The sequence below is a fragment of the Borostomias antarcticus genome, assembly GCF_949987555.1.
Source record: "Borostomias antarcticus genome assembly, chromosome: 12".
Taxonomy (NCBI): Eukaryota; Metazoa; Chordata; class Actinopteri; order Stomiiformes; family Stomiidae; genus Borostomias; species Borostomias antarcticus.
This window is the reverse complement of record NC_140245.1, coordinates 20332816-20359999: the sequence shown is the minus strand read 5'-3', so window position 1 is coordinate 20359999 and position 27184 is coordinate 20332816. Positions and strand designations below refer to the sequence as shown.

The following is a 27184-nucleotide window of genomic DNA, read 5'->3' as shown; positions in this document are numbered from 1 at the left end:
CCGGGACTGACGTATCTGACAAGTTTTAAGTGTTTTCATGGATGTTTAGGCCGCCAAAAAGGCATTTGTGGTTTCACCAGTAGGTGGCGCTATAAGTTTGACTCAATACTGATGCATAGATCTGTTCAGGATGCGACCTTCATGAAGCGTGAGCAATTAGGTGCAAATTGGATAATGTATGTAGGAGTTATGAGGACTTCCTGTTTTATGGCGAAATGTCAGAATTTGGCAGGGTGCCACGGCAAGGGTGTATAGTGAAAACTCAATTTATTGATAACTTTTGATCACAAAGGTCTTAAGATGAAGCTGACCGGATATATGAAGTTGATCGGATGAAATCTGTAGGAGGAGTTTGTTAAAGTACGAGATAGGGGGCGCTCTTGATCCGTTTTGCCACGCCCATTTCCGTCACCCATGAAATATCCAATTTTTCACTGGGACTGACGTTTAGGCTGCCAAAAAGGCATTTGTTTGGGGAGAAGAAGAAGGTAGGAGAAGGAGAATAACTAGAAAGGTGCAATTTGGGGAAATTGCAAGTGTGGTTGCCCATTCTGTCATTATTACTTAGTTAGTGTTGGGTGTGTGTGTGTATGTGTGTGTTTGTGTGTGTGTGTGTGTGTGTCTTGAGTGTGTGCATGTGTGTGTTGGATGTTGTGTGCATGCACTTGTAGTTCTTCGGTAACTGTAGGCCTTAAGGTTTCCGAGATAAAAAATATTTGAACTGGAGATTTTCCCTATTCCCATTCAAGTCAATGGGGAATTTTAATTCACTTAACTATCAAAGCTATTGCTTGGCAATGAGGAAGCACACAATTCCCGATGAAGCCGGTCGATTTGACATATGACTCGTGTGTGTGCCGTTAGAAATGTGGGAGGAGTAGCGTGGCAAACTTTTGGGGTTGCTCTAGATTCACACCAAACAGACAAATAAAGTCGACCAAGTACTAGAGAGTGTTGCCTTCCGAGGCAACCACACTAACTAGAAAGTACATCTCCTGGAGAAAATGTGAGGTGGGCTAGCTGCTGCAGCTGTATGTAACAGCTACTGCTAGTACTACTATGGACCGGGCAATCTCCATGCACCCACCGGCAAAGACCATGTGTCTCTAGCCCACTCAGGGGCTGAGTTGAGGGGCCTGTGGCGTGGATAGTGGTGTGGTGGTGAGACTTCGCCCCCTCAGGTCAGAGCCAGTCGGGGGCAGTGCAATGACCTCCGGTCAATTTCCATGCACCCACCCGCAAAGACCATGTGTCTCTAGCCCACTCAGGGGCTGAGTTGTGGATTCTGTGGCGTGGATAGTGGCGTGGTGGCAAGACTCCGCCCCTTCATGTCAGAGCTGGTCACGGACAGTGTACCACTCTCTGGGCCACCCACTTTCCCACACCGGTGAAGACTGTGTGTCTCTAGACCACTCAGGGGCTGAGTTTTGGGGCCCGTGGCGTGGATAGTGGTGTGGTGGTGAGACTCCACCCCCTCGGATCACAGCGGGTTGAGGGCAGTGCAGTGACCTCCGGACAATCTCCATGAGCCCACTGGCGAAGACCATGTGTCTCTAGCTCACTCAAAGGTTGAGTTGACGGGTCCGTGGCGTGGTTAGTGGTGTGATGGCGAGACTCCGCCCCCTCATGTCATAGCAGGTTGCGGACAGTGTAGCCCTCTCTGGGCCACCCACCTGCCTTCATCAGTGAAGGCCGTGTGTCTCTACCACACTCGGGGGGGGGGGGGTCTGTGGTGTGATGCTACCACTGTAGTCATAAAAGTGTGCCTGTACCTTTAAGAGATCCTGCTCGTGTCCCCAAATTCAAATCCATATCTCTGTGTAATCAATAATATAATAATAATAGGTCTGTGTAGCTTAAAAACTGTAGCCATGGCGACACGTTAGAAAAAGGGAAAAAATGCAAAATTAGCAGCTCAAAAGTTAAATTAAAGAAAGAAAGAAAGTTAAAGAAACCATACGTTTCAATGGGGAGCGCAGTTGCCGAAAAAATCGTCATACCGTGAAAACTATAAGTCACAGCTTAGATACTGACATTTTACAAATCAGCACAGTTGTGTGAATGTTTTGATGTATAATATGTGTATGAGCTGTTAAAACTGTAGGAGTGCCAGCAGTTTACAAAATGTGTGAATATTTCCAAAGCAACAGCTGCTACCACTCTAAACCATAACTGGAGATTTTCCCTATTCCCATTCAAATAAATGGGGAATTTTAATTCACTAATCAATTAATATAAATTAAACTATCAAAGATATTGCTTAGCAATGATGAAGCACACAATTCCTGATGAAGCCGGTCGATTTGACATATGACTCGTGTGTCATTAGTTAGAACTGTGGGAGGAGTAGCGTGGCAAACTTTTGGGGTTGCTCTAGATCCAAACCAACAAACAAATAAAGTCGACCAAGTACTAGAGTGTGTTGCCCTTCGGGGCAACCACACTAATAATCCTTACAATTTCAATAGGGCCTCGCACTGCACCGCCAGTGCTCGGGCCCTTATTAATGTTATTCAATACCTTATAAAAATTATTACTACATGAGATTAATACAGACATGAGATTAATGTAATACAGGATAAAAAAAAATAAAAAAAATACTACACTAGCTAACATTAACTAGCTCAGCTGGCTAGCACTAGAGTTAGGGAATCCCTTGCACAAATATTAATGCCCGTTTTGAGTTTTTCAGTTTTATCCCTCTTAGATAGAAGCCATGCAAACTGCTTTTCTAGATCATTGGATGACAGCTTTGAGTTAATGTTAGCTATCTGAGCCAACGGCCAGCAGTTTAGTTCAAGAGTTGTAGCTACTGTTTGGCAGGTCACTCACACGTTGTTATTCATGAAAAAAGGTGAGGTCTAGATAGATGTTTACTAGCTAGTATCCACTAAAATGAGCTAACGTTACCAAGCTAGTCGTTGGCACATTTTTACTATAGCCCGGCAGAGGTTATTCAACGTGTTGGAAAACACACGGTGACACTTTCTTGCAGAAGCATACACCTAGTAAGTAAGTAAGTAAGTAAGTATACACATAAGGTGCAGGTAACAAAAAGTGCATAGTAAAATAAATAACATACATCACAGTAACACAAAAAAGTTGAATGCTTTGAATGTGGTCAACAGGATCTTGAACTGGATCCTGTAGTGTACCGGTAACCAATGCAGGGAGGCTAGGATGGGGGTGATATGGCTGGATTTTTTGGACCTGGTGAGTAAACGGGCAGCAGCATTTTGAACCAGTTGTAGTCGATGAACCGAGGATTTGCTAAGACAGGTGAATAGTGAGTTACAATAATCAAGCCGGGATGATAGGAACGTGAACAGCCATTTCAAGCTCAGTATGTGACAACACAGACCTGAGTTTGGAGATGTTTCTGAGGTGGAAAAAAACGTTTTGGGACAGTGACGCTACATGATTGTCCAGGTTCATCGCCTGATCGAAAAACACCCCAAGATGGGGGCGGACGTTCTTCGTGAGGGGCCGCAACAGGTGTTTTACTTTTGCTGCTATGCTGTCGGAAGCGATTAGGACCTCTGTTTTAGACACATTAAAGGGGAACGCCGCTGTCATAGCAAGTTTAGCTCAAATATCGCTTTGTCCTCAATGAAACCGATCGGTACACACCAACATTTAACCAATCCGTGCAGTAGTAAGCTAGCTCATTTTTTCTCTGTGCGCGCACCCCCTTTATAATGGAGGTCTATGGGCCTCTGCTAAAAACTATGATAAACATGCATTTTCAAGGCAGGAAGCGCAGGGTGTGATCTTACCGGTGTCATTATGCTGTCATGTGAAATATATTGCTTTCTCAAACCGAATATTGAAACAAAAGCTCCATTTGAGCCAGAACTATTTCGCCAAACACACTACACCATACCCTTCGCACTGTAAACATCCGCCGCGGTAAAGCTAGACGATTGTTTACATCCTCCTAGCCATGCCTAATACGTCAACACAGGGCTTCCTGGCGCTTCCTGCCTTGAAAATGCATGTTTATCATATTTTTTAGCAGAGGACGTAGAAACTGAGAAACGTAGCCTACATAAGGCTACGGCAACCAGATTGTCAGAGAAGCCTAGTAGCCTACTACACTGCAGCAGTGCTTTACTGCGCCTCGTGGTTGAGGGTTGTAATAATAATTATTTTACTGCCACTTTTGTTGCTCTTGCCACAAGGTGCGGCGAAATATTGAAGTTCGGATGACTGTAGTACAAAAGATGAGTCAATATTTCTTGATATAATAAGCATTGCCATTCAGATCAGAAATGGTTAGTACCTGAGCAAGAAACACCACTTGTTTACTGATAATATTTCTTCCATGTTCACTCTGTTGTGTTCAGAGTAGAGAGGGAGAGAGAGAACATGAGGATGGTGACAGGACAGGGAGACTGTGTTCTGGGGACATGGAGGTGAGTGAGAAAGGAGCAAATATGGATGGTTAAGACCGAATAATGACATCAGCACAGCAGTCTAATGTTCACATACAGACTCCTGTTGGCCCCCTTATGTACAGTATAATGTGTATCAACAGTCTTTCTAGTCAATAGTTGATATTGTGGGTTTAGAAAGTAGCCAGCCTCCTGAATAGAATAGACTACTGTATACTTTTACTGAGACACCAGGCATAGTTTGTATGTAGAAAGCAAAATGTACGTACTTGGCAACGGGAAAAATGAATTGTGGCGAGAGGCCCCCGGTGGTGGGTTCTGGTACATGTGTGACGGAGGCACGCACAAACTTCCACACACACAGACGCACGAACACACTAACATACAGCACACACAGCATGCATTAACGTATAGGGGTAAAATATATTTAATCGAGTGGGGGACAATTAAGATCATATTGAAACTATTGTAATGTTTTCAAGTAGTGTAACCATAGGCTATTGTTTTACTCACTTATTGCATTGTGACACTAACAAGAGTTATATTATTTAGATTATAGATGTGAAATCTAATGACAACATTGTATGTAATATCCTTGCACTCTTGAGATTGAAAATAAAGTAATGAATATGGTTTTCAGAGTTGATTAAGTTTTGTGTAAGTTGGTGCTGTCAATTCCAAGGACCTCAACCAAAGGTTGAGGTAACATTGGGTAACAATAAAAAATCTAGGTGTGTTTTATGAGGTGGAAGATGGGTTGTGATTCCACCATCCCTGACAGCAGTGTGAAAAGAGCAAAGCTCATTATCGGGGAGGGTGGCTGGTCGCCACGAAGACAGTGTAGGTTACAAGTGTGACCGTCTTGTGCTGTAGTTCAGCTGAAACTAAATCAATCAGAAAGTTTCGAGTCTGGATAAGGCTATGCAACCCTGGCTGACTCCATTGCAAGTCATCAGTGTATTGTGCAAGTCATCAGTGTATTGTGCAAGTCATCAGAGGGGCGGTGTGGGGGCCGGCCGGGAGGTGGGTGGTAGATCTTTTTGAGGGGTCATTATAAAAGTACCTCACAAGCCAAAAGCTCCTGTCCTACTGCTATGAAGTTGTGCACAAAAATAAGTTTTGCTTGTTTAATGTAGCCTATGCCTTAGACGGAAACAACCTGTGTCTGCAGAAAACTTTCAGTTACCTATCCTTTATAACTGACTGCATCTTTACAAGAGTGAGACGGTAAGTGGGAAGCATTTTTGTTTGAGGGCTAAGAAAAGAGAAAAATACATATACTTAGAAATTAATTGTTAGTCAAAAGACCAGGACTAAAACTGAATCAAAATTTGCTGTCAAAATTAAGACTGGATAGTCTTAACCAATCAGATTGCTTGGTTGGAACTACGCATCTCATATGCAGCAACATAGGCCTATTACAGCTATAAGATTAGGCAAGGTTACAGTAGACGAGTTGTGTTGCTGTTCATTTGGATATATTTACCGGAAGTGTGTAGGTTAACATGTCAGACGGTTATACTGCAAATGCTCTACCGAAAGGTTAAGTGTAACATAACATGAATCCGTTATTTGGGCTACCCCCTGGTATAACGTTATATTTGAGTTTCTATCCATAATAATGTAGCTACACTTTCTAGAGAGCAGCAGCATCCCCACAAACTCATCTGACTTTGTGTTGCCATTCCAGCTGCCCCCTAGCTCTGGTCCAGGGCGGGTCCTGGATCTCTCGCTTGCGCCCTGCCAGGATCCATTTATTCCATTCATTTTTTCACTGTCAATCTGCTCTTCAGTATCTACAAATAGCCTAGTATTGTTTTATTATCAAACTGACTGTTTTCTAATGATAAAAGCCTTTTCTCCATGGTGGCTCAGAACTACCTGTTGTATCCTAAACATTATATTATGCCTCTATTAGTATTTTCTCAGTTTTGTCAGCGCTCAACGGTGTCAAATCTCCATGTGTTTTGTATCCCTCTTAGTATATCATACCATGTGTGTTTGGTATCCCTCTTAGTATATCATACCATGTGTGTTTGGTATCCCTCTTAGTATATCATACCATGTGTGTTTGGTATCCCTCTTAGTATATCATACCATGTGTGTTTGGTATCCCTCTTAGTATATCATACCATGTGTGTTTTGTATCCCTCTTAGTATATCATACCATGGCGGACACGGTATTCATGGAAAAGCCGGTGTGTCTGATTGAGAACGACAGAGACAGGAATCTGCGCGTGGTCCCCAGTGCCCTGGACATCCTGAACCAGATTGACCAGCATGTGGTGGTGGTAGCTGTGGTCGGTTTGTTCCGCACTGGCAAGTCTTACCTCATGAACAAGCTGGCCGGCAAGAGCAAAGGTGGGCACACCGTCTCCTTCCTTGCAAAACAATTCATATATATTTCAAACCTTTATTTATACTCTAAAGCATTGAGAATTCCTCACAGTGATGACACGTTTACACAGGGACACAAATATCAACAAAACAAACGATATAACCTACAATAATAATAAAAACAGTTAGGCCTATGGGAGATAGGCCAAGGTAAAGCTATGGAAGTCCAGGGGTTTCCAAGTTGTCACATAATGTCTATAGATCAGCAGTGTCCAATACGTCGATCACAATCAACCAGTAGCTATGCTGGCAGATTTCGAGCCGTTAAAAAAGTCATACAAAAAGTGACTTGACACATTGCAGTCACCTCTCTTGTTGTCCAAATTAGCAACGTTTTCTTCCTGCTACTTTGTAGGCTACAAGTGTGACAGTTTTGTGCTGTAGTTTAGCTGAGTATTTTAATGATTTAATAATGTGGGCTGATTTCATCATTGTTTAAGCTCGTAGCTGCTACAACTCGTTTCATTCAATCTATTTTGTACCACGGCAAACTAGAGGGCTGATAGTAGCCCAGCAAAATCAATCAGAAACTCGAAAAAGCCAGGATTATGCAACCCTGGCTGATCCAGTCAGTGCAAGTAATCAGAGTGTATTGTGCTGTGATTGAGTCGTAGGCTAAAGACACTCTGTTCTGATAACTAGCTGACTGTTACCTGTTAAGATTGTGCAAGGCACTGATCCATTCAGTGCAAGTCATCAGAGTGTACTGTGCTGTATGATTGAGTCATTTAAGTAGGCTGAAGCCTACCCATTGCCTTTCATTTGTTAATTTTGATTGTTAGTTATGTCAAAAGGACATTGATTGGTGTAACATTAAAGGTATAATATGTAATATGTGGATTATTTACCCCATCTAGTGTCTAAAGATAAGAACTGCAACAACACAACGTATTGGTTGCCAAAATGCCAGAGAATGCACTGTTTCAGTCATACTGTGATAAGATCTTCACTCCAAGAGGAACATAACGTTAAACTAATCAGTAATCACAATCAAGTATTTCAGAGTGCCATGTAATAAGTTACGTTAGATGCTGTAGTGTGGAGATAACGTTAGGTCTGGCTATGCAGATTCCAAGAAAGATAACGATAGCTAGTTAGCTAGCTTACCGGTCTAGTAGAAAAGTAGCCATGTCACCATGCAACTTTATCCCATGAAACTCCATAAACTCCGTCTAACGAGCAAAGGCTGGCCCCTTTTGCTCCTTTTGAGATTCATATCGCACGGTTCGCCGGGGCTCAGGCGGAGAAGCAGGACGACGAAACTCGGCCATTTTACCAAACGTTTAGCTGAAAAGAATGAGCAGAAGTGAACGGAAAAGCTGCCGTTTTATAGTCGCACACACACTAACTAACATCTATAATGCTGCTAATTCATGGAAGTATAACGTTAGCTGGCTACTGCTAATCTCACAGTGGTGAAGCTAGAATAGTACCTGGCAACCCAGCGCGCAGTACCAACGCTGTAATACTATTGGCTGGTATGATATCAGCAGAGTGTCATTGTCGGGTCGTCAAAATTTCATAATGTAATAATTTCAGAAAAAATATATTTTTTTATGGAAAAGCAATACTTTTACTCTGCAGCCTACGCAAAGCCCTATGGATGTATTATTTTTTATTTATTTTTTATTTTAATCCACATATTACATATTATACCTTTAATTTCACTTTCAGTTTAAGACTTGTAAGGCTGCATAACGCTGTGTTTGAAACCGTTCGCTGTATAGTGCATCCGCCATTTTTATGTAGTGTTCGAATTCTCAACGGTTAATTTCATTCACTATATAGTCCACTACAAAATACCCACAATGCAACGCTGACATGTTTTACCGAAGGAGAAGACGTGAAGAAGAAGACGGCAGCTAAAGCAGTTAGCTAACATTACGATGATTCCTGAACTGTTTTTCTGCTAATGCGAATTTGAGTTTGTCTCCGTTTATGCCCGAGAAACAGAAGTTGAACCAACAGCATCAAAATAATTACAGGAATCGTAGTAATGTTAGATAACAGCTTTAGCCACCGACAGCTACCATGAATGGTATGGAAGCTGCTGTCGTGAGCTAACTGTCTATCACAGTCTTGCAACTTTACAGCTTGCTACTAGCAGACAGTACCATAGTTTACAAAACCACACTTGCAAATCATTAGAATTGTAACAATTTATTTGCAATTTAACATTCAAAACTGAGCATGGAAACTGAATACTATCTGAGTACATTTCAACCTAACCTGCTGCCGTCAGTGCTCGGTTTGTTTACGTGATACTGGGCACGTCCATGAATATCCAACGCAATGACGTTCCATGTAGTGTCCGAAAACCTTTTAATCGTTCCCTATGTAGTTTATTATATGGGGAACACTACATAGGGAATAGGGAGTGAGTGAATGAGGGAACGATTTCCAACACAGCTCATGTGTAGGCTCAAAAAAGTGAAACTACTCTTACACCAAAAACCTGTTTACCCCGTTGATTGCTAGAACGGTTTCTGTACAGAAAGGCAATTTTCTGTCGCACTGAGGCTAGATTATCTACTTGAAACTTGATAGAGAGTTCATCATCCGACACAAATCACGACATTTGTAGGCTACTCCTTGACTTTTTAAATATGCAAGCCATTAGCCATTGATAGATGGAGTCTATCATAATCAATAATCCTGGCTCTAGAGAACATGAACTTAGTTTTGCCAGGATTAGGAACTAGTTAAGTATTAGTGAGAGCTTCTTGTAGTACATTAAAGCAAGCTCCAAGTTAATAATGGCTTCCTGAACAGTATCCGCAAAACAGTCAGAGTTCCTCCAGCGATATTGTAGCCCAGGCCCACCCAGAAGCCCCATTTATGAGATCAGAGGCTGAATAGGGAGCAGCTAGGTCAGATGGAAATCCCTTTGGACATTTTTTCTACACTAAACCCTACATTCTAATAGATCCGACTATAGCCTGTTTATCATTTATGGTAAATAGAGAACCATGGAACCCCTTTAAAATCCTATTGGCCTCCTGTACTTCCTTGAGGCCTGTTTATATGATGGGATTCCCAACAGGGGATGGCTGGGAATCCCATTGGAGATCCCATTCCCTCTCATAAAGGAATTGTAAAACAAACATTAACACAGTATGACGCACACTTGGCACTTCCCTTACAGGGCATAGGGTCAAGACAGTACTCATACACTAACGTGCTATTTTACAATGCTTTATTACAGGCAGAGTATATGCAATATAACAGAGCCCTGCTACAGGTCTAGGTGGTGAGAGGGTGTCATGCTGTTCTTTACCCAACCACACTGCACTGTGTTCTGTTGCTCAGAAAATAATTGAGCTACTGTCTCTCTCATAGATGACCGGAAATAACTGTAAATGGATCTTTTTCCTTTTTCTCTTAAATACTGGAACAGTCCCAGGCAGTAATGCACACAAAAGCTGTTACTGTATGTTTCATTACACTATAGCTGATGATCAGTAATTGGGCAAAAATACAGTGATTGGCTTACATTAATAAAAACAAAAACACTGTCTTCTAATGTTGTTTTCATGCTATACCTTCCATTCTCAAGGATTTGAACTTGGACCTACCGTTCAGGCCAAGACTAAGGGCATCTGGATGTGGTGTGTGCCTCACCCTGATAAAGCTGACCACACTCTGGTGCTGCTGGACACAGAGGGACTGGGGGATGTAGAGAAGGTGAGGGGTCAATGTTCACTCACTAAGTTATGTTAACTGATGTCCAACCTGGGTTTATTACCACAGTCTATGCAAATATTGTCAAATACTGCACTTGATTTGTCTTACCCAGCGCAAATACTGTAAACCAATGGAGTGCCACAAGAGCCACATGTTAGGCAAATCAAATGCACCTCAGTTATTTTAAAATACTTTGAAGTAATTGAACAGTGTAATTGATCCAGATCTGACTATTACATAGGAAATGTTCTGTGTTCTGCTTCATAGCAGTTTGGCAGTATCTAGTGGTGAGGTTGCAGGTTGCTATACATATATATTCAAGAGTCAAGATTGGTTTATTACTTTATTTGCCATATATATGGCTTACACATACTAGGAATTTGTTTAGGGTAATGGTGAATACAATGATGGAGACGACATTAGACAGGGTGCAACATGTAATGCAGGAAGGACCCGCTCTCTATGTTAATATAAAGGATTCTTTCTAAGGTCATGAAAAAATTATGCTTCTCATTTTCATGGGATTATACAAAACATACGTATGAATATTACAATTCTACACAAAATTCTGCCACAGAATTTTACACACTGCACTTTTAAAGGTTTATCATATATTTTTTTCCAATCTCTAACTGCAGAGAGCAAACGATAAATAAAATGCTCGACAGAATAATTCAGTTTATTTGCAGTATATTTTCACACTCTAGGAGTTTGACTCAGTAGATAATGCAAATGACTTGCATAATAAAAAGAAGTACAATAAAACAAGACATAAGTTAAGCATTAAAGCTGCAAGCAGCCTCGACAGGTATTCACAGCTGTCCAGCCACCGCCTTGTCCAGCCACCGCACAGTCCAGCCACTGCCCAGTACATTTTAGGTTGTTATAGCGGCACCCACTGGCCAATAAGCATATTTCTCCAGTTACCTTTTAGCATGCCCTTCTACTATTGTACCAAGTCTTGGAAATCTCGGCATGGCGGTTAGGCCTAAACCGGACATTAGCTCTCTAGCGCCCCCATTTGGTTTGATTGGGCCAATAATGAAGAGGTCCCTTTCCTTTATCTGTCCAGACATGGCTACAACGTTTGGTGGTGTTTGGTCCAACCATTGAGACATCATACATCTTTATGTTATAAGCCCCGCCCAAGCGACACACTCTGCAAACTTAATTGCCTCATACAGCCGCATTTTTGTAATTTTTCAAAAATTGGCCTTGACAGTCCTGTAGATATCGGTCCCTAGATTGCATGTACCATGTTTCATACAGATTGGTCAAAATGTGTAGGACAAGTTCGATTTTAAGCATTTTTCAAAAAAATTAAAATGGCGGAAAAATTATATAACCGGGAGTTAGGTTCTTGAGGAAAATGTATTCCTTATGAGGAGAGGCATGTCTGGGCAAAGTTTCAAGTCTGTAAGTCATACAGGGCATGAGATATACCCATTCAAACTTTGCGAACCGAGAGAACGGTTCCTATAGCGCCACCATCTGGCCAATCGATGCAATATTTCTTGGAGCCTAGTTTTCCAAGGTGGGTGAGGTGTGTGACAAATTTGAAAACTTTTGACCAATCACACAGAGTTAGCTGTCGGAATAATAGGGAATCCTACCAATAACAATAGGGTCCTCGCCCTTTCAGGACTTGACCCCTAATAATAGGGAATCCTATCATTCACAGCTATGCTGTGAATACCTAATAACAAGTTATACTGTACAGTAAATACATTACAGTACAGTAGTTCACTTGTTGTGAGCAGCACTTGGGAAGATATTGACGAAAATCTTCTGCCAGACGGAAGTTTTTGGAAGATGTGGTGACCAAGATGAGATTGGTCAACCTTGCTCTTCATTCAAACTTTGTATTTTGGACTAACTCTTCCTTCTTTGTTTCCAGGGTGATCCAAAGAATGACAGTTGGATCTTTGCCCTGGCTGTTCTCCTCAGCAGTACTCTGGTGTACAACAGCATCGGCACCATCGACAACACTGCCTTGGAGACACTCCAGTATCCTGTATATCTGTATTAAGAGAGTAGATGTTTTGACGTACAGTAGACCAACACACCGTCACAGGTGCTGGAAAACCAGGTGGTTGTGGCGATTGGTGTCCATTTCAATCTCCTGTCATTGAGGTTTTCAACCACCTCTTTGTTAAGATGTACAGTAGGGTTAGGGTTTGTTGGTTTTAATGCCATATAGAACTTGAATTTATTATACACAATGTAAACATGTAAAAAGTTGGAGCACATTTGATGCCAAAAGAAGATAAAATGAAGGATGTACAAAGATATTTTCATCCACGTATTCCTCATGAGAGAATGTTTTGGTTAGGTTAATTGTATCCTCAACCCCGCCCCCTACAGCTATGTGAAAGAACTGACTGAGCACATCAAGGTGAAGTCCAAGCAGGGAGAGGAGGATGAATCGGCCGACTACATGCGATTCTTTCCTTCTTTTGTGTGGACCGTTCGAGACTTCACCCTGGAGCTGAAGCTTGATGGTAAATCCATAACAGCAGATGAGTATCTGGAGAACGCCCTGAAGCTGAAAAAAGGTAAGAGGAACTCAATCTGAGCAGACTTACAACAATGAATTGCATTTGAATCTAGGTGTGACGGACGCAAGGACAACCTAGGGTTATGTGTACATGCAGATAGTGTAAGTGCAGAAGGGGCATGTAATTTCCCTTGCACAACTCCCATTCATACAACTCCACAGAGTAAGTGAAAACACCCCCACTCCAGAGAAGATAATTTGGCAAACACAATAATACTTCAATGGGCAGTGGCTAGTTCCAGTGCGAACTAGAATGGAGAAGTAAGACGCCTCCTTCCCTCCACTAGTCTGGGGGTCCACCTTGGGCAAGTGGTAGTACCCCCTAGCCCCCCTACCGGGGGTTATAGGTAAAAACCCTGATGGACCAAGACCTAAGAGGAAGAGAGACCCGGCTCGGAGGAAGCCCGGGGCCCTCGTCTGGAGCCAGGCCCAGACTGAGGGCCCAGACGGAGGGCCCGCCTGCGAGCGCCTGGTGGCCGGGCTTACCATGGAGCCCGGCCGGGCCCAGCCCAAAAGAGCTACGTGGAAACACCATCTCCTCCGTCCCGTGGACCCACCACCTGCGGGAGGAACTATTGGGGTCGGGTGCGCTGCCAACTAGGTGGCCGTGAAAGCGGTGGGCACCAACGGACCGGACCCGAGCGGCAGAGGCTGGCTCTGGGGACATGGAACGTGACCTCGCTGGGGGGGAAGGAGCCGGAGCTTGTGAGGGAGGTGGAGCGATACCAATTACACCTGGTGGGGCTAACCTCCACACACAGCACCGGCACCGGAACCAAACTCCTGGATAGGGGTTGGACCCTGTTGTTCTCTGGAGTTGCTCACGGTATGAGGCGTAAGGCAGGTGTGACTATACTAGCTAGCCCCCAGCTGAGCGCCTCTGTGCGGGAGTTCACCCCGGTGGACGAGAGGGTCGCCTCCCTGCGCCTTAGAACTGTGGGGGGGGGGGGGACTCTGACTGTGGTTTGTGCTTATGCACTGAACAGCAGTTCAGAGTACTCAGCCTTCCTGCAGATCCTGAGTGGAGTCCTATTTGGGGCTCCTGCAGGGGACTCCACTGTCCTACTGGGGGACTTCAATGCACACGTGCGCAATGATGGAGAAACTTGGAGGGGCGTGTTTGGGAGGCATGGCCACCACGATCTGAACCCGAGTGGTGTTTTGTTGCTGGACTTCTGTGCTAGTCACAGTTTGTCCATAACAAACACCATGTTCGAACACATGGATGCCCACAAGTACACCTGGCATCATAACATCTTAGGCCGAAGATCGATGATAGATTTTGTTATCGTATCAGCCGATCTGAGGCCATGTGTTTTGGACACTCGGGTAAAGAGAGGGGCAGAGCTGTCCACTGATCACCATCTGGTGGTGAGCTGGTTTCGATGGTGGGGGAAACCTTCGGACAGACCTGGAAAACCCAAGCATGTAGTGAGGGTGAACTGGGAACGTCTGGAGGAAGAGCCTGTCCAGAGAGATTCCAATTGCCAATTGGGGACATCGAGCATGAGTGGTCGGTGTTCAAAGCCTCCATTGCTGAAGCTGCGGCTGGGAGCTGCGGCCTGAGGGCCATAGGTACCTCAAGGGGCTGTAACCCTAGGACACCGTGGTGGACAGCTGTAGTCAGGGAAGCCGTCCGACTGAAGAAGGAGGCCTTCCGGGATATGTTAGCCCGGGGGACTCCAGAAGCAGTTGCAGGGTATCAGCTGGCCCGGTGGGCTGCGGCTTCGGCCATGACCAAGGCAAAGCAGCGGGTGTGGGAGGAGTTCGGAGAAACCATGGAGAAAGACTTTCGGTCGGCACCAAAGTGTTTCTGGAAGACCATCAGACACCTCAGGAAGGGAAAGCGGGGAACCATCCAAGCTGTATACAGCAAGGAAGGGACACTGCTGAGCTCAACTGAGGAGGTTGTTGAGCGTTGGAAGGAGCACTTTGAGGAACTCCTGAACCCGACTAATCCACCCTCTACGATCGAGGCAGAGCCGGAAGATGATGGGGGGTCATCATCAATTTCCCTGGAGGAGGTCACTGAGGTAGGCAAACAACTCCACAGTGGCAAAGCCCCAGGGACTGATGAGATCCGTCCAGAAATGCTGAAGGCGCTGGGTGTTGAGGGGCTGTATTGGTTGACACGCTTCTTTAACATTGCGTGGAAGTCCGGGTCAGTGCCAAAGGAGTGGCAGACTGGGGTGGTGGTCCCAATATTTAAAAAAGGAGACCAGAGGGTGTGTGCCAATTATAGAGGCATCACATTACTCAGCCTCCCAGGGAAAGTGTACTCCAAGGTGCTGGAAAGGAGGGTCCGGCCGATAGTCGAACCTCAGATCGAAGAGGAACAATGCGTATTTCGTCCTGGTCGTGGAACCACCGACCAGCTCTTCACTCTCGCAAGGATCTTGGAGGGGGCTTGGGAGTTTGCCCAACCTGTCTACATGTGTTTTGTGGACTTGGAGAAGGCTTACGACCGGGTCCCTCGAGGTCTTGTGGAGGGTTATACGGGAGTATGGGGTGAGGGGATCCCTACTTAGGGCCATCCAATCTCTGTACACCCAGAGCGAGAGCTGTGTCCGTGTCCTCGGCAGTAAGTCGTCTTCCTTTCCAGTGGGGGTTGGCCTCCGTCAGGCCTGCGCTTTGTCACAAATCCTGTTTGTGATTTTCATGGACAGGATATCGAGGCGTAGCCACGCGGAGGTGGGGTTGCAGTTCGGTGAGCTGGGGATCATGTCGCTGCTATTTGCAGATGACGTGGTTCTGATGGCATCATCTGCCTGCGACCTCCAGGGATGAGAATCAGCACTTCTAAGTCTGAGGCCATGGTTCTCAGCAGGAAAACGGTGGTCTGTCCGCTCCGAGTAGGAAATGAGTCCTTACCCCCAAGTGAAGGAGTTCAGGTATCTGGGAGTCTTGTTCACGAGTGAGGGAACCATGGAGAGGGAGCTTGGCCGGAGAATCGGAGCAGCTGGTGCGGTTCTGCAGTCGCTTTACCGCACTGTTGTGACGAAAAGAGAGCTGAGCCAAAAGGAAAAGCTCTCGATCTACCGGTCTATCTTCGTTCCCACCCTCACCTATGGTCATGAAGGATGGGTCATGACCGAAAGAACGAGATCACGGATACAAGCGGCCGAAATGAGTTTTCTCCGGAGGGTGGCTGGGGTCTCCCTGAGAGATCGGGTGAGAAGTTCAGTCATCCAGGAGAGACTCGGAGTAGAGCCGCTGCTCCGTTGCGTCGAAAGGAGCCAGTTGAGATGGTTCGGGCATCTAGTGAGGATGCCTCCTGGGCGCCTCCCTAGGGAGGTGTTCCAGGCGTGTCCGGCTGGGAGGAGGCCGCGGGGTACACCCAGGACTAGGTGGAAGGATTACATCTCCGCACTGGCCTGGGAGCGGCTAAAGATTCCCCAGGCATAGCTGGTTGATGCTGCCAGGGAAAGGGATGTCTGGGGCCCCCTGCTGGAACTGCTGCCTCCATGACCCGATAAGCGGATGAAGATGGATGGATTTCCCACTCCGTTACATAGGTTTTTGCTGTAGCCTTATTATACCCAATGTTCACCTCAGATTGGGATTGTAAATGGCAAGGACTAAAGTATATTGTTGAAACTTGAACTTAACGGAATGTACCAGTTGACCACCTTTCCCAAGTCTCAACGGACTAGTTTCTTGAACACAGAAAAGACTCGTCCTGGATAAAAAAATATGTTGATGTAGATTACCCTTTGAAAAAACGTAGTTCTAGACTAGACTTCTGTGGAAACCGCCCATACTCCACTTCTATAGATGGCATTACTTGACACTTACATTTGTATCTTTATTCCAAAGGTCACAGTCAGAAGACTGTACTATACAACCTGCCTCGCAGCTGCCTCCAGAGCTACTTCTCCCCTCGCTGGTGCTTCGTGTTTGTTCGTCCGGCTAATTCAAAAAAGAAGTTGAGACTCATGGATGAGCTGACCGATGCTGACCTGGAGCCAGACTTTGTCCAACAGTCCAAGGCCTTCTGTTCCCACATCTTCACCAATGCCAAAATCAAGACCTTAAAAGGCGGCATTAAGCTTACCGGCAGGTGTAAGTTTTACCGAAAGCATATAGATATAGATATATTTGATACTGAAACGTTTTGTTACATCACATTTACTAAACAATACTACCACAATTACTACACCACCACCACTATGTTCAAGTAAAGTTTGTACATCACAAAATGCTTTTTAACCTTCTCAATACACCAACAGCTACAGTGCACCTGGCATAGTGTAGAAAGGTGACTAGTGTAGGCACATCCAAATAAATCAGCCAGGTGCAGTGTCTACAAACAGAGCATTAAATAGGAAATTAATGCCGACACACTGACTACAACTATATAGTACTATAGTACTAATATTTCTATCATGATAGTCAGATTGTATTGAACCCATTTCTCTTCCACAGTGTTGGGGAACCTGGCAGTAACCTACACAGATGCAATCCGCAGTGGGCAGGTCCCTTGCTTGGACAATGCTGTGTTGGCACTAGCTGAAATTGAAAACTCCAACTCTGTTGAGCGTGCCAGGGTTTTCTACCAGAAGAATATGGCAGATTGTGTGGCGTACCCCACTGCGACCCAGGAGAAGCTGTCTGCAATCCATGCCCAGAAAGAGAAGGAGGCTTTGGCCATCTTCATGAAAACCTCCTTCAACGATAAGGACCAGAAGTACCAGACCAAGCTCATGGTGTGTGTGTGTGTGTGTGTGTGTGTGTGTGTGTGTGTGTGCCCAGAAAGCATCCAATAGATATGCATTGTCCTCTAAAAAGGCTTTATCTTGGAATATGCAAAATCTCAGTGGAAAACGAGCTACATTCAGGATTAGACTGAAAGGGATGATTCAACATTTAGTTGTTTCTCAATCATCCAAATCCCGGTGGATTGATATGACATTTGCATTAAAGCTCTTCAAAAACTTCTTACACAGCATCACCCTTTGAAGGGGATTGTTAGAAGATGATTTCCTATACAGCAGCTGTACAACCTTTTATGCAATTTGAGAAAAATACAGTAAAATCTGAATGAACTACAAAAAGTAAGTTTTCTGATGAAAATGTGTGTGCATGCTGAAAGCAGGTTTAGTATGTAGCTAGTATCCTTAATGGTACTAAACAGGTTGAATGAAGTTCAAATAGCTGTGTATATAGCTATTTGAAAATAGCTGTGTGAAAATAAAAGCTAAAGCAACAATACATGTGTAATGGGTAAGAAAGAAAGAATTGTGGGAATCAGCGGAATCGTGTAAACATTTATTGTATAACGTGTAGAAACAGTTTACAAAATGTGTAAATAATTTTGAATTAGCAACCGCCACCACTCGATAATCGGATTTTATAAAAATATAAAAGATATCAATACAAAAAGTAGAAGCAGAAATAATCATGCCCAGCTGACCTGAAAAAAGGTTAACATGGTGAAAATCGGTTAAACGGTGTGAAGAGATAGATGAGTGTACGGAAGAGGAATAAGTATGCAAGAGAACTAGTGTTGCACTGCTGGCAGCATTGCACGCTAATAATAATAATATATATTTTTTTTTTATCACTCTGTACCAATTATTTTTCAGGAGGTGCTTCAGGCAGAGTACAACCAGATCTGTGAGAAGAACTACAAGGCGTCCCAGGAGGTGTGCGATGGGTTAATCCAGCATATTTTCGCCCCCCTTGAGGAGAAACTGAATGCTGGGTGTTACATGACCCCTGGTGGATACAAGGAGTACAACACCGACCTCAAATGTATGACCATTGAATACAGGTCAGAGTCGGGCAAGGGAGTGAAGGTAAGTTGATGAGGTGCTGTGAAAGGTTAGAAGCTGCAATGTAATAGCGTAAAGTGAGACCAGTTTCCAAGTGAGATCTTACAGATTATATTACTGGTGTGTAGCTGAGGTCATCATCTGTATCTATCAATGTGTGTATGTTCCAGGCTAATGAGGTGCTGAAGGTCTACCTGGATGGGAAAGAAAGTTTTGGACAGGCCATACTGGCAGCAGACAACTCCCTCACTGAGGCTGCGCGGCAGGCAAAAGGTGATTTGAGTGTCTTCATCCCCATAATACCTGTCCTGGAACTGGACAAAGAGAGTTTACCTTTAGCTTTCTCTCTCCCTGTAGAGGAGGAGGCGAAAAGGGAGCAGGCTGAACGAGAACGTAACGCCACGGCAGAGCAACTCAAGGTCCAGGAGAGGTTGATGGAAGACCAGAAGAGAACTTTCGAGCAGCATGTCACCCAGCTGAAGGAGAAGATGGAGGCCGACCAGAAAAACGCCATAGCAGAGCATGAAAGAGTTCTGGAGGCCAAACTCAAGGTAAGACAGACTCAGAGGAAGATAGTGTACTATCGACCACGCCCATTTCCAAGATGGCAGCATGCTGTTCTCACTGCTGAGTGTTTGCTGGGAAAAATAGTTTTAAACTGGATTTTATTGGATTTTAGCCAAAAATGTTATCACATCTTTTATTCTCCTATAAGGTTTGTGTGAACTATTCATGAATTACTCGTTTTCCACTGCAAACTGTGGATTTGTCCTGTTTCTCTGGGCTGCTTTGTGTTGGCCACTCCATGTGCCATATCCTTCTCTACAAACTGGACAGTTTTCCTGCTTGAAAGCTGATTTATGCCCTGAGCCAGAGGATTGCTTCTCACTTAGAGTTGCACTGCAATCTGAGGATTATTGGATGGTGAATTTTGGACTGCAAACAACTAGCCTGCTTGCTCTGCTTACTAGCTGATAGCTCAGCTGGCAAGGCTAACAATCCAGTCCTGAGCTGAAAGACTTTTCTACTACCTGGACACCACTACCATTTTCATATACCTTGCTGCAGTGTGGCTCGTCTTTAGCCTAGAACTGCAGCAGGGGCCTACTGTTCTGCTAGCTGAGAGTTTTATCTATGCCTGGACTTCCTCCACCCTGTCTGAATATCTTGGGCCTTGACTGTTAGCTATAGCTACCATCTCCACCAGGCTATCCCCAGGCTACAAGCTACCACCATCAGGATAGCCCCTGGCTACTAACAGCCACCCCTTTTAAGCTAAGCCACTTTTTATCATCACAGCAGTGTGATTCTAAATTAATCTAGATCTGCTGTTTTTTTAATTTTTTTATTTGTATTTATTTATTTATTCATTCATTTTTGCAATGTTTAAGTCCTCCTTCTCTTCATCCCCCATGTGAGGGATGTGCTCTACTAAGTCAACGTATCTCTGAGATGGAACATAGAATTTCCACCTTACATCAGATTAGGAAGGATGAGGATGACCTGAATTCAATGTTATTCAGTATTCATCAGGCCACCTTAAATGGTACAGAAACTACGGTGCCTTGGAACGGGTCTCCTGTAAAGGATGTTGAACCTAGGTTGATGCTGCCACAGATCAGACATCTGTGGACCCCACTCTGAGCCAGGACTCACTTCCATCCAGTGCCGCAAACTCCTGAGAGATGCGGTGGCTAACCGGAGAAGCCTCTCGTCTGGAGGGCAACCGAGTGCCCCATCTACTACTAGACCACAGACAGATGGCAGCTCTGCCACCGCTGCCCTGGATGTCTCCGTTGCATCTGCTGCTGCCGCCGCTGCTTCTGCAGCTGCTTCTGCTGTCCCCGCTGCCTCGGATGTCGCTACTGCTTCTGCTGTCGCCGCTGCCCAAGGTGTCATCGCTGCTTCTGCTGTCGGCCCTGCCTCTGCAGTCGGCCCTGCTTCTGCTGTCAGCCCGGCTTCTGCTGTCGGCCCGGCTTCTGCTGTCGGCCCTGCTTCTGCTGTCGGCACTGCTTCTGCTGTCGGCGCTGCTTCTGCTGATGTCCCTGCTGCGATCGCTGATCCCGCTGGGGTCCCTGCTGTCCGCGCTGCTAATACCCTGATCATTGGGGAGTCGTCTGTCATGTTTCGGTGAAGGGCTGCGAGACGAAATGCTTTCCTGGTGCTATAGTGGAGGACATGAACTTCATGATACCTCGTCTGCTGCATGAAGTGTCCCATGACTCCCTTGTGGTTCACGTCGGAACCAATGATGTGAAGGCTGCTACATCTGAGCTACTAAAGTAGGACTTTTCAAGCTGTTTGACACTCTCTGGCAGTCTCGCAAGGACTTCTGTATGAAGTACAGTCGCCTTCACCAGCTGCATCTCTGGCTAAAGGGTTTCTGCTTTTTCTGGGGCATCCAGTGTTGTTGACAATTTTACTTTGTTTAGTGACAGACGAGATGTTCAACAGCGATGGACTCCACCTGAATCGTCATGGAGCCAAGTTGCTATCATTGAACATTCATGATGCACTACATTCCCTCAGGCTCATCAACTCATATTGACTTGATACGAGTCCAAGCCCTGCTTTTAATATCGCAACCAGAATTTCTACTAGGCTGTCACCTGCTAGTAGGGCAAGAAATGTGGTTTACCAAAATCTGTGTTCACTGAATTACTCCCAGTTGCAAAGGAGTTTTGTCAAATCTACATGTAACTCTACACCTGAGCTACCACTAAGGTAAGATCATTCACCAGTCTGCCTAAATAACCAGCTTACTTTTAAAGAAAGGAAGGGCTTGGGATTAATTCACTTAAATATAAGAAGTCTCCTCCAGCATCAAAAGCTAGACTACATTAAAATCCTTGTGTTGCAGACTGACCCTGATATCCTGGTTCTGTCTGAATCCTGGTTAAAGACATCTGTCAATGATTCCGATATAGCTCTACATTCTTTTAATGTTTTCAGATGTGACAGAATCAGTAAGGGTGGTGGTGATGCCATCTTTGTTAAATCATGTTTAACTGCTTCTGTTATCGATGCTATTACTATTCTGAAATGCTTTGAGGTATTGATCCTGAAGATTGATCTGGGAATTAGTAATTTCATATATGTGATTGGTGTGTATAGACCTCCCTCTGCAGATGCCAGTTCCATTGAGAGACTAGCAGAAATATTCTCACAGTATTCTGATAAGGAGCTGATCATATTGGGTGACTTTAACCTAAACTGGCTAAGTAGTGCTTCAAACTACCTTAGAGGTTAGTGGGAACCTTGGCCTGTATCAGGTGGTTAGTGAGCCTACTAGTCCTAACCCTAGAAATTATTCAAGGTCAACCCTTATTGATTTATTTTTTTCCAATAAGAGTGATAAGATCTCTGCTTGTGGGGTTTTTCCTCAGGGTATTAGTGACCATTGCCCTATGTCTTGTATTAGGGGTTCACACTTGGTGAAAAAGAAGTCACTCACTGTTCTGAGGAGAAATTTTAAATAATGTGCAAGCCTTTGTTGATGACCTTATCACAAGCAATAGTCATCTTAAACTTGAAACCACTGACATCCAGGTAGCCTTAGACTCCTTTGTAAAATATTTTAATATAATTGTTGATAAACACGCTCCACTTAAGGTGATTCGTATTAAAAACAGAGTAACACCCTGGTTTTCTCAGGAACTGTCATCCCTGTTTAATGACAGGAATATTGCTTGGTCACGTGCTAGACGACCGGGCGACCCACAGCAGTGGCTTTCCTTTAGACAAATTAGAAATCAATGTACCTCTGCTGTCAGGAAAGCCAAGAGCAACTACTACCTTGATCTTGTCACTAGTTCCTACTCCAATCTGGCTAAGTTTTGGAATGCTGTGAATTTAAACAAAAACAAAACCTATAATGTTTTACCTCCATGTTTAACTGTTGGTGATTGTGTGTTGTCTGATCAGAAAGACATCTGTTTTGCTTTCAATAAGCATTTTGCTGAGGCTGGTTTTCTTTTTCATAGATGCTGTACTGTGCCCCCAATGGTTGTTGATTCAATTTGTTTGCCCACTGAAGCCCCCACCAATAATTTTTCATTTAATCCCTTTCCTCGAAATGAAGTATATGATGCCCTACATTCCATTGACTCTAAATGTTCTACCGGTGAGGATAACTTGGAGGCTTTTTTAAAATTAAATTAGCTGCCCCTTTTATCACTGAGCATTTGACATTTATTTTTAACTTATCTATTTACGTGGGTAGCTTCCCACTTGTCTGGAAATCAGCTAGAGTGATTCCATTACATAAGGGAGATGATAGGGATCTTTTAGATATTTATAGACCCATTTCTAGGTTACCCTGCCTTGCTAAAGTTTCGGAGATACTTGTCAATAATCAACTAAAAAATTTCCTCACCAATAACTCAGTTCTTAGTCCCCACCAGTCCGGATTCAGGTCTAATTACAGTACAACTTCAGCCATCACCCTAGTTACCAGTGACATAACTACTGCACTTGATAAGAAAAAAACATTGTGCTGTCCTCTTTGTTGATTTGTCAAAAGCATTTGACACTGTTGATCATCAACTACTGTTGAAGAAATTATGTATTATTGGTCTTGATAGTAATGCCTGTGACTGGTTTCATGACTCTCTATCCTCCAGGCGCCAGTGTGTGAACTCGGGTAATGTCCGATCTGAATTTCTGTCTGTGTCCAAGGGTGTGTGCTGCAAGGCTCTGTTTTAGGTCCAGTCCATTTTACAATTTTTATTAATGACATTGTCTCCACCCTGAATGATTGTCATGTTCACTTATATGCGGAAGATAGTCTTGTACTGCATTGCTGATTCAATTTAGCTGGCTATGGAACAATTGCAGCTTTATTTTAACACTCTTCAGAAGGCTCTAATTAATTTTAAGTTGGTCCTTAATGCTGGTAAAACTAAGTTTATGCTGTTTTCTAGGGCGAGAAATATTGACTTTGATAAATTATGTTTATCTACCTTAAGGGGCTCCCTCATTGAGAGAGTCAGAGAATATAAATATCTTGGCATATGGCTTGATGAAAAGTTATCATTTAAACATTATGTAGATAATCTCGCCTCTAGGCTATGGCAGAAAGTTGTTTTTTTTATATAGGAACAAATCTAGTTTTCCCTCCTTCAGTAGGAAAAGGATTGTTGAATCTGTTTTTTTTTGTCAGTTTTGGATTATGGGGACATAATCTATCGGCATGCTGCAGCCACAACTCTTAAGCCACTTGACTCGGTATATCATTCAGCCCTTAGATTCATTACTGGGGATAAATATGACATTCACCATTGTATCCTGTATAATAAGGTAGGGTGGTCCTCTCTTGCTGATAGGCGTACCAAACGTTGGTACCTGTTTATCTTTAAAGCCCTTACTGGCAAGCAGCCACATTATATTTCTTCAATGTTGAATTGGTGCTCTGTGACCTACATGACTCGGTCCAAGGATTTGTTGCTCCTAAAGACCCCTCGTGTTTCTTCCGAACTGGGAAAATGTGCTTTTTCCTTTGATGCTCCCAACTCTTGGAATGCCTAATGCCTTTCCTTGGGATTGGAAACTCTTCCCTCCCTTGCAGAGTTTAAACGTGTATTGTCTGGTCATTGTGTTTCAATTTGTAATTGTTTTAGCTGAATGCTATTTTATTTTATTTGACTTTTTGTTGTCTTTGCTGTATGTGATTTCTCTGTATTTGTTGTTTGTAAACTCAATGTCTCTGTAAATCAGGGTAACCTCAGTCCTTTTCGAGTGTAAATAAAGGTTTGAAATGAAATGAAATCATAGGCCTATTAGGAGAACTGTATGGAGAACTGTATGAGGCACTGAAAGATGGCCGCCCATTCATTCCAATGAAAGTTGCTCACCCAGCACAGAATGTTTCAACAACTCCTACTTCCTGTAGCTCAACTCACCTGCATAGTAGTGTTTTTCTTGGCTTCTAAAGGAAAATGGACCCATTGATTTAAAACTTGATAACTCAGAGTTGTTTTGGACTTGAGTGATACCCAGAATGTTCTTTTTCATCCGTTTTATTCCCCATGTATGTCTATGGGGGAAAGTAGTTTTGGGTGCCCAAATGCGTCACATGATTTGCAATAAAATTTCTTGACTGGGGTGGACTCAAACTCAACACACAGCAAGCGACGCAGTGAACCCTGTGAAGCAAGCACCTTGCACAAACACACACACTTTTAGCTAGTACTAATAAACAGGGACTTGTTTAGCTAGTACTAATAACAAACAGGGACTTGTTTAGCTAATACTAATAACAAACGGGGACTTGTTTAGCTAGTACTAATAACAAACAGGGACTTGTTTAGCTAGTACTAATAACAAACAGGGACTTGTTTAGCTAGTACTAATAACAAACAGGGACTTGTTTAGCTAGTACTAATAACAAACGGGGACTTGTTTAGCTAGTACTAATAACAAACGGGGACTTGTTTAGCTAGTACTAATAACAAACAGAGACTTGTTTAGCTAGTACTAATAACAAACAGGGACTTTTATCGGAACAGTTAACTTCATTCCAGCGCTGTATAGCATCACTGTATCTAAATTGCATCTTCCAGATGTCTGAACAATTTTTTTTTGTCACTACAGCAACAGCGGGACCTCCTCCAGCAAGGCTTTGACAGCAGAGCACGGGACCTGCAAGAAGAGATTAATCAGATCAAGGTTGAGAAGAAAAGAGAGGAAGAGCAGAGTCCCTCCTTCTTGAGCACGGCTTTGAATGTTGTAGGAGACGCGGCTATGATGTTCCTACCAGGAATAATTCCCAAAGTAGGTGGCATGGCTGCAAAAGCTTTTTCAAAATTGTTCTGATTATTTGAAGGAAGGATTTTCTGAACCAGTTGTTGAGTTTTGCATTTACTTAAAGTATTGTTTTCAATAAAATTAAGATGAATTTGTTGCTTAGTGTTATTACAGTAGATGTACTGTAGATCCATCGCAGTTGTAGTGAAATGACTAGTGTAGTTCTCAAAAACACTTGAACAGTAGCCTACTATTATCAAACATGTGCAGTAAACATGTTGCCCCCCACCCATGATGCATGTTCCTTTGTGGTAATGAAGGAGTGGAAATGTGATATTTTCTTCATGAATATATATGAAATGTTTCAAGTGTTGTTCATTTTATGTGACTCCTCAATTGTTCAGCAAAGACGCAACCAGTACCAGTGTATTACTGTGTTTTGAAGTCATTAAAAATTATATATTTGCCAAATATGGCTTTTTATTCCATGCTGCCCAATGATGCTCATCTCAGCAAGATACAAAAGTTGTTTGTCAGAGATATTATCATGTCTGTTTTCTCAAATGTTTATTTCTTGACTAAAATTTTTCGTCACCCAGCGTCTTTTTCCGAGCGCTCCGGCTTTTTTGAGCGGAGCACTTTGAGCACTCAAAGTTGAAAATATCTCAACTTTTCAAAAAGGCGGCGGTGTCGTCACTGCCGCTCCTTTCAGGCAACCAATCAGATATTGGATAGGGCTTGACTCATCAGCTGTCTGGAGTTATCTCTCAAGTCCCGCACCCTGCTAGTGAAAGGATATCTCAAAGGCCACTATCATATCATAATAAATACATCCAGCCAAACTGTCAGGTGCAAGAGACGTGTGATCATTAGTTGACTATCTACTGTGTCTAGCTAGCTAACTGGTTACATTTTAAGATGCTATATTCATTTACTTAGACGCAACGTTGTCACAAAACTAGCAATTGTTAGCTGGTTGGCTAGCTAACGTAACGTTATGTCAGCTGTGTCAAACTCGGCTGCTCATAAACGGCTGCTGATATGCACCGTGAGCTGTTATGCTTGATTTAACTTTGTAAATGGTTCTGGGTCAGTGAGTGACCTTAAGGTACTGATAATTAGTGACGACAAATGTCAATATTCTCTCGCATCAGAAATATTTTTATCTGTGTTTTTATGTGCAAAGTTTCATGCGTTTTCATCGATGTTTAGACCGCCAAAAAGGCATTTGTTTGGGGAGAAGAAGAAGAAGGTAGGAGAATAATAATCCTTACAATTTCAATAGGGCCTCGCACCACCAGTGCTCGGGCCCGAGCACTGGTAGTGCTCGGCCCTATTGAAATTATCCAATTTCCAAATTGCTTGATGAAGGTCGCATCTTGAACACATCTGTAAGTCAGTATTGCGTCATACCTACATCGCCACCTACTGGTGAGACAGGAAATCCTCATCACTCCTACATACATTATCCGATTTACACCAAATTGCTCACGCTTGATGATTGTTGCATCCTGAATACATCTGTGTGTCAGCATTGAGTCATACTTATAGCGCCACCTACTGCTTACAGGAAGTCCTCATAACTCCTACATACATTATCCAATTCACCCCAAATTGCTCTCGCTTGAGGAAGG

General features: G+C 43.6%; 1 protein-coding gene across 1 annotated transcript; it reads left to right on the top strand.

Moving 5' to 3' along the window:
- Window positions 1–6577: 6577 nt before the first annotated feature.
- LOC311315779 (guanylate-binding protein 3-like) lies at window positions 6578–26285 on the top strand (the record flags this gene model as incomplete). Its single annotated transcript, XM_084446478.1, has 11 exons — window positions 6578–6755; window positions 10348–10475; window positions 12373–12482; window positions 12840–13030; window positions 16849–17094; window positions 17458–17738; window positions 18618–18830; window positions 18977–19079; window positions 19164–19357; window positions 25398–25577; window positions 26232–26285. Exons 1-11 carry the CDS (start codon window positions 6581–6583, stop codon window positions 26283–26285), a joined length of 1875 nt encoding a protein of 624 aa, XP_084302604.1. The 5' UTR covers window positions 6578–6580.
- Between the last annotated feature and the right edge of the window lie 899 nt (window positions 26286–27184).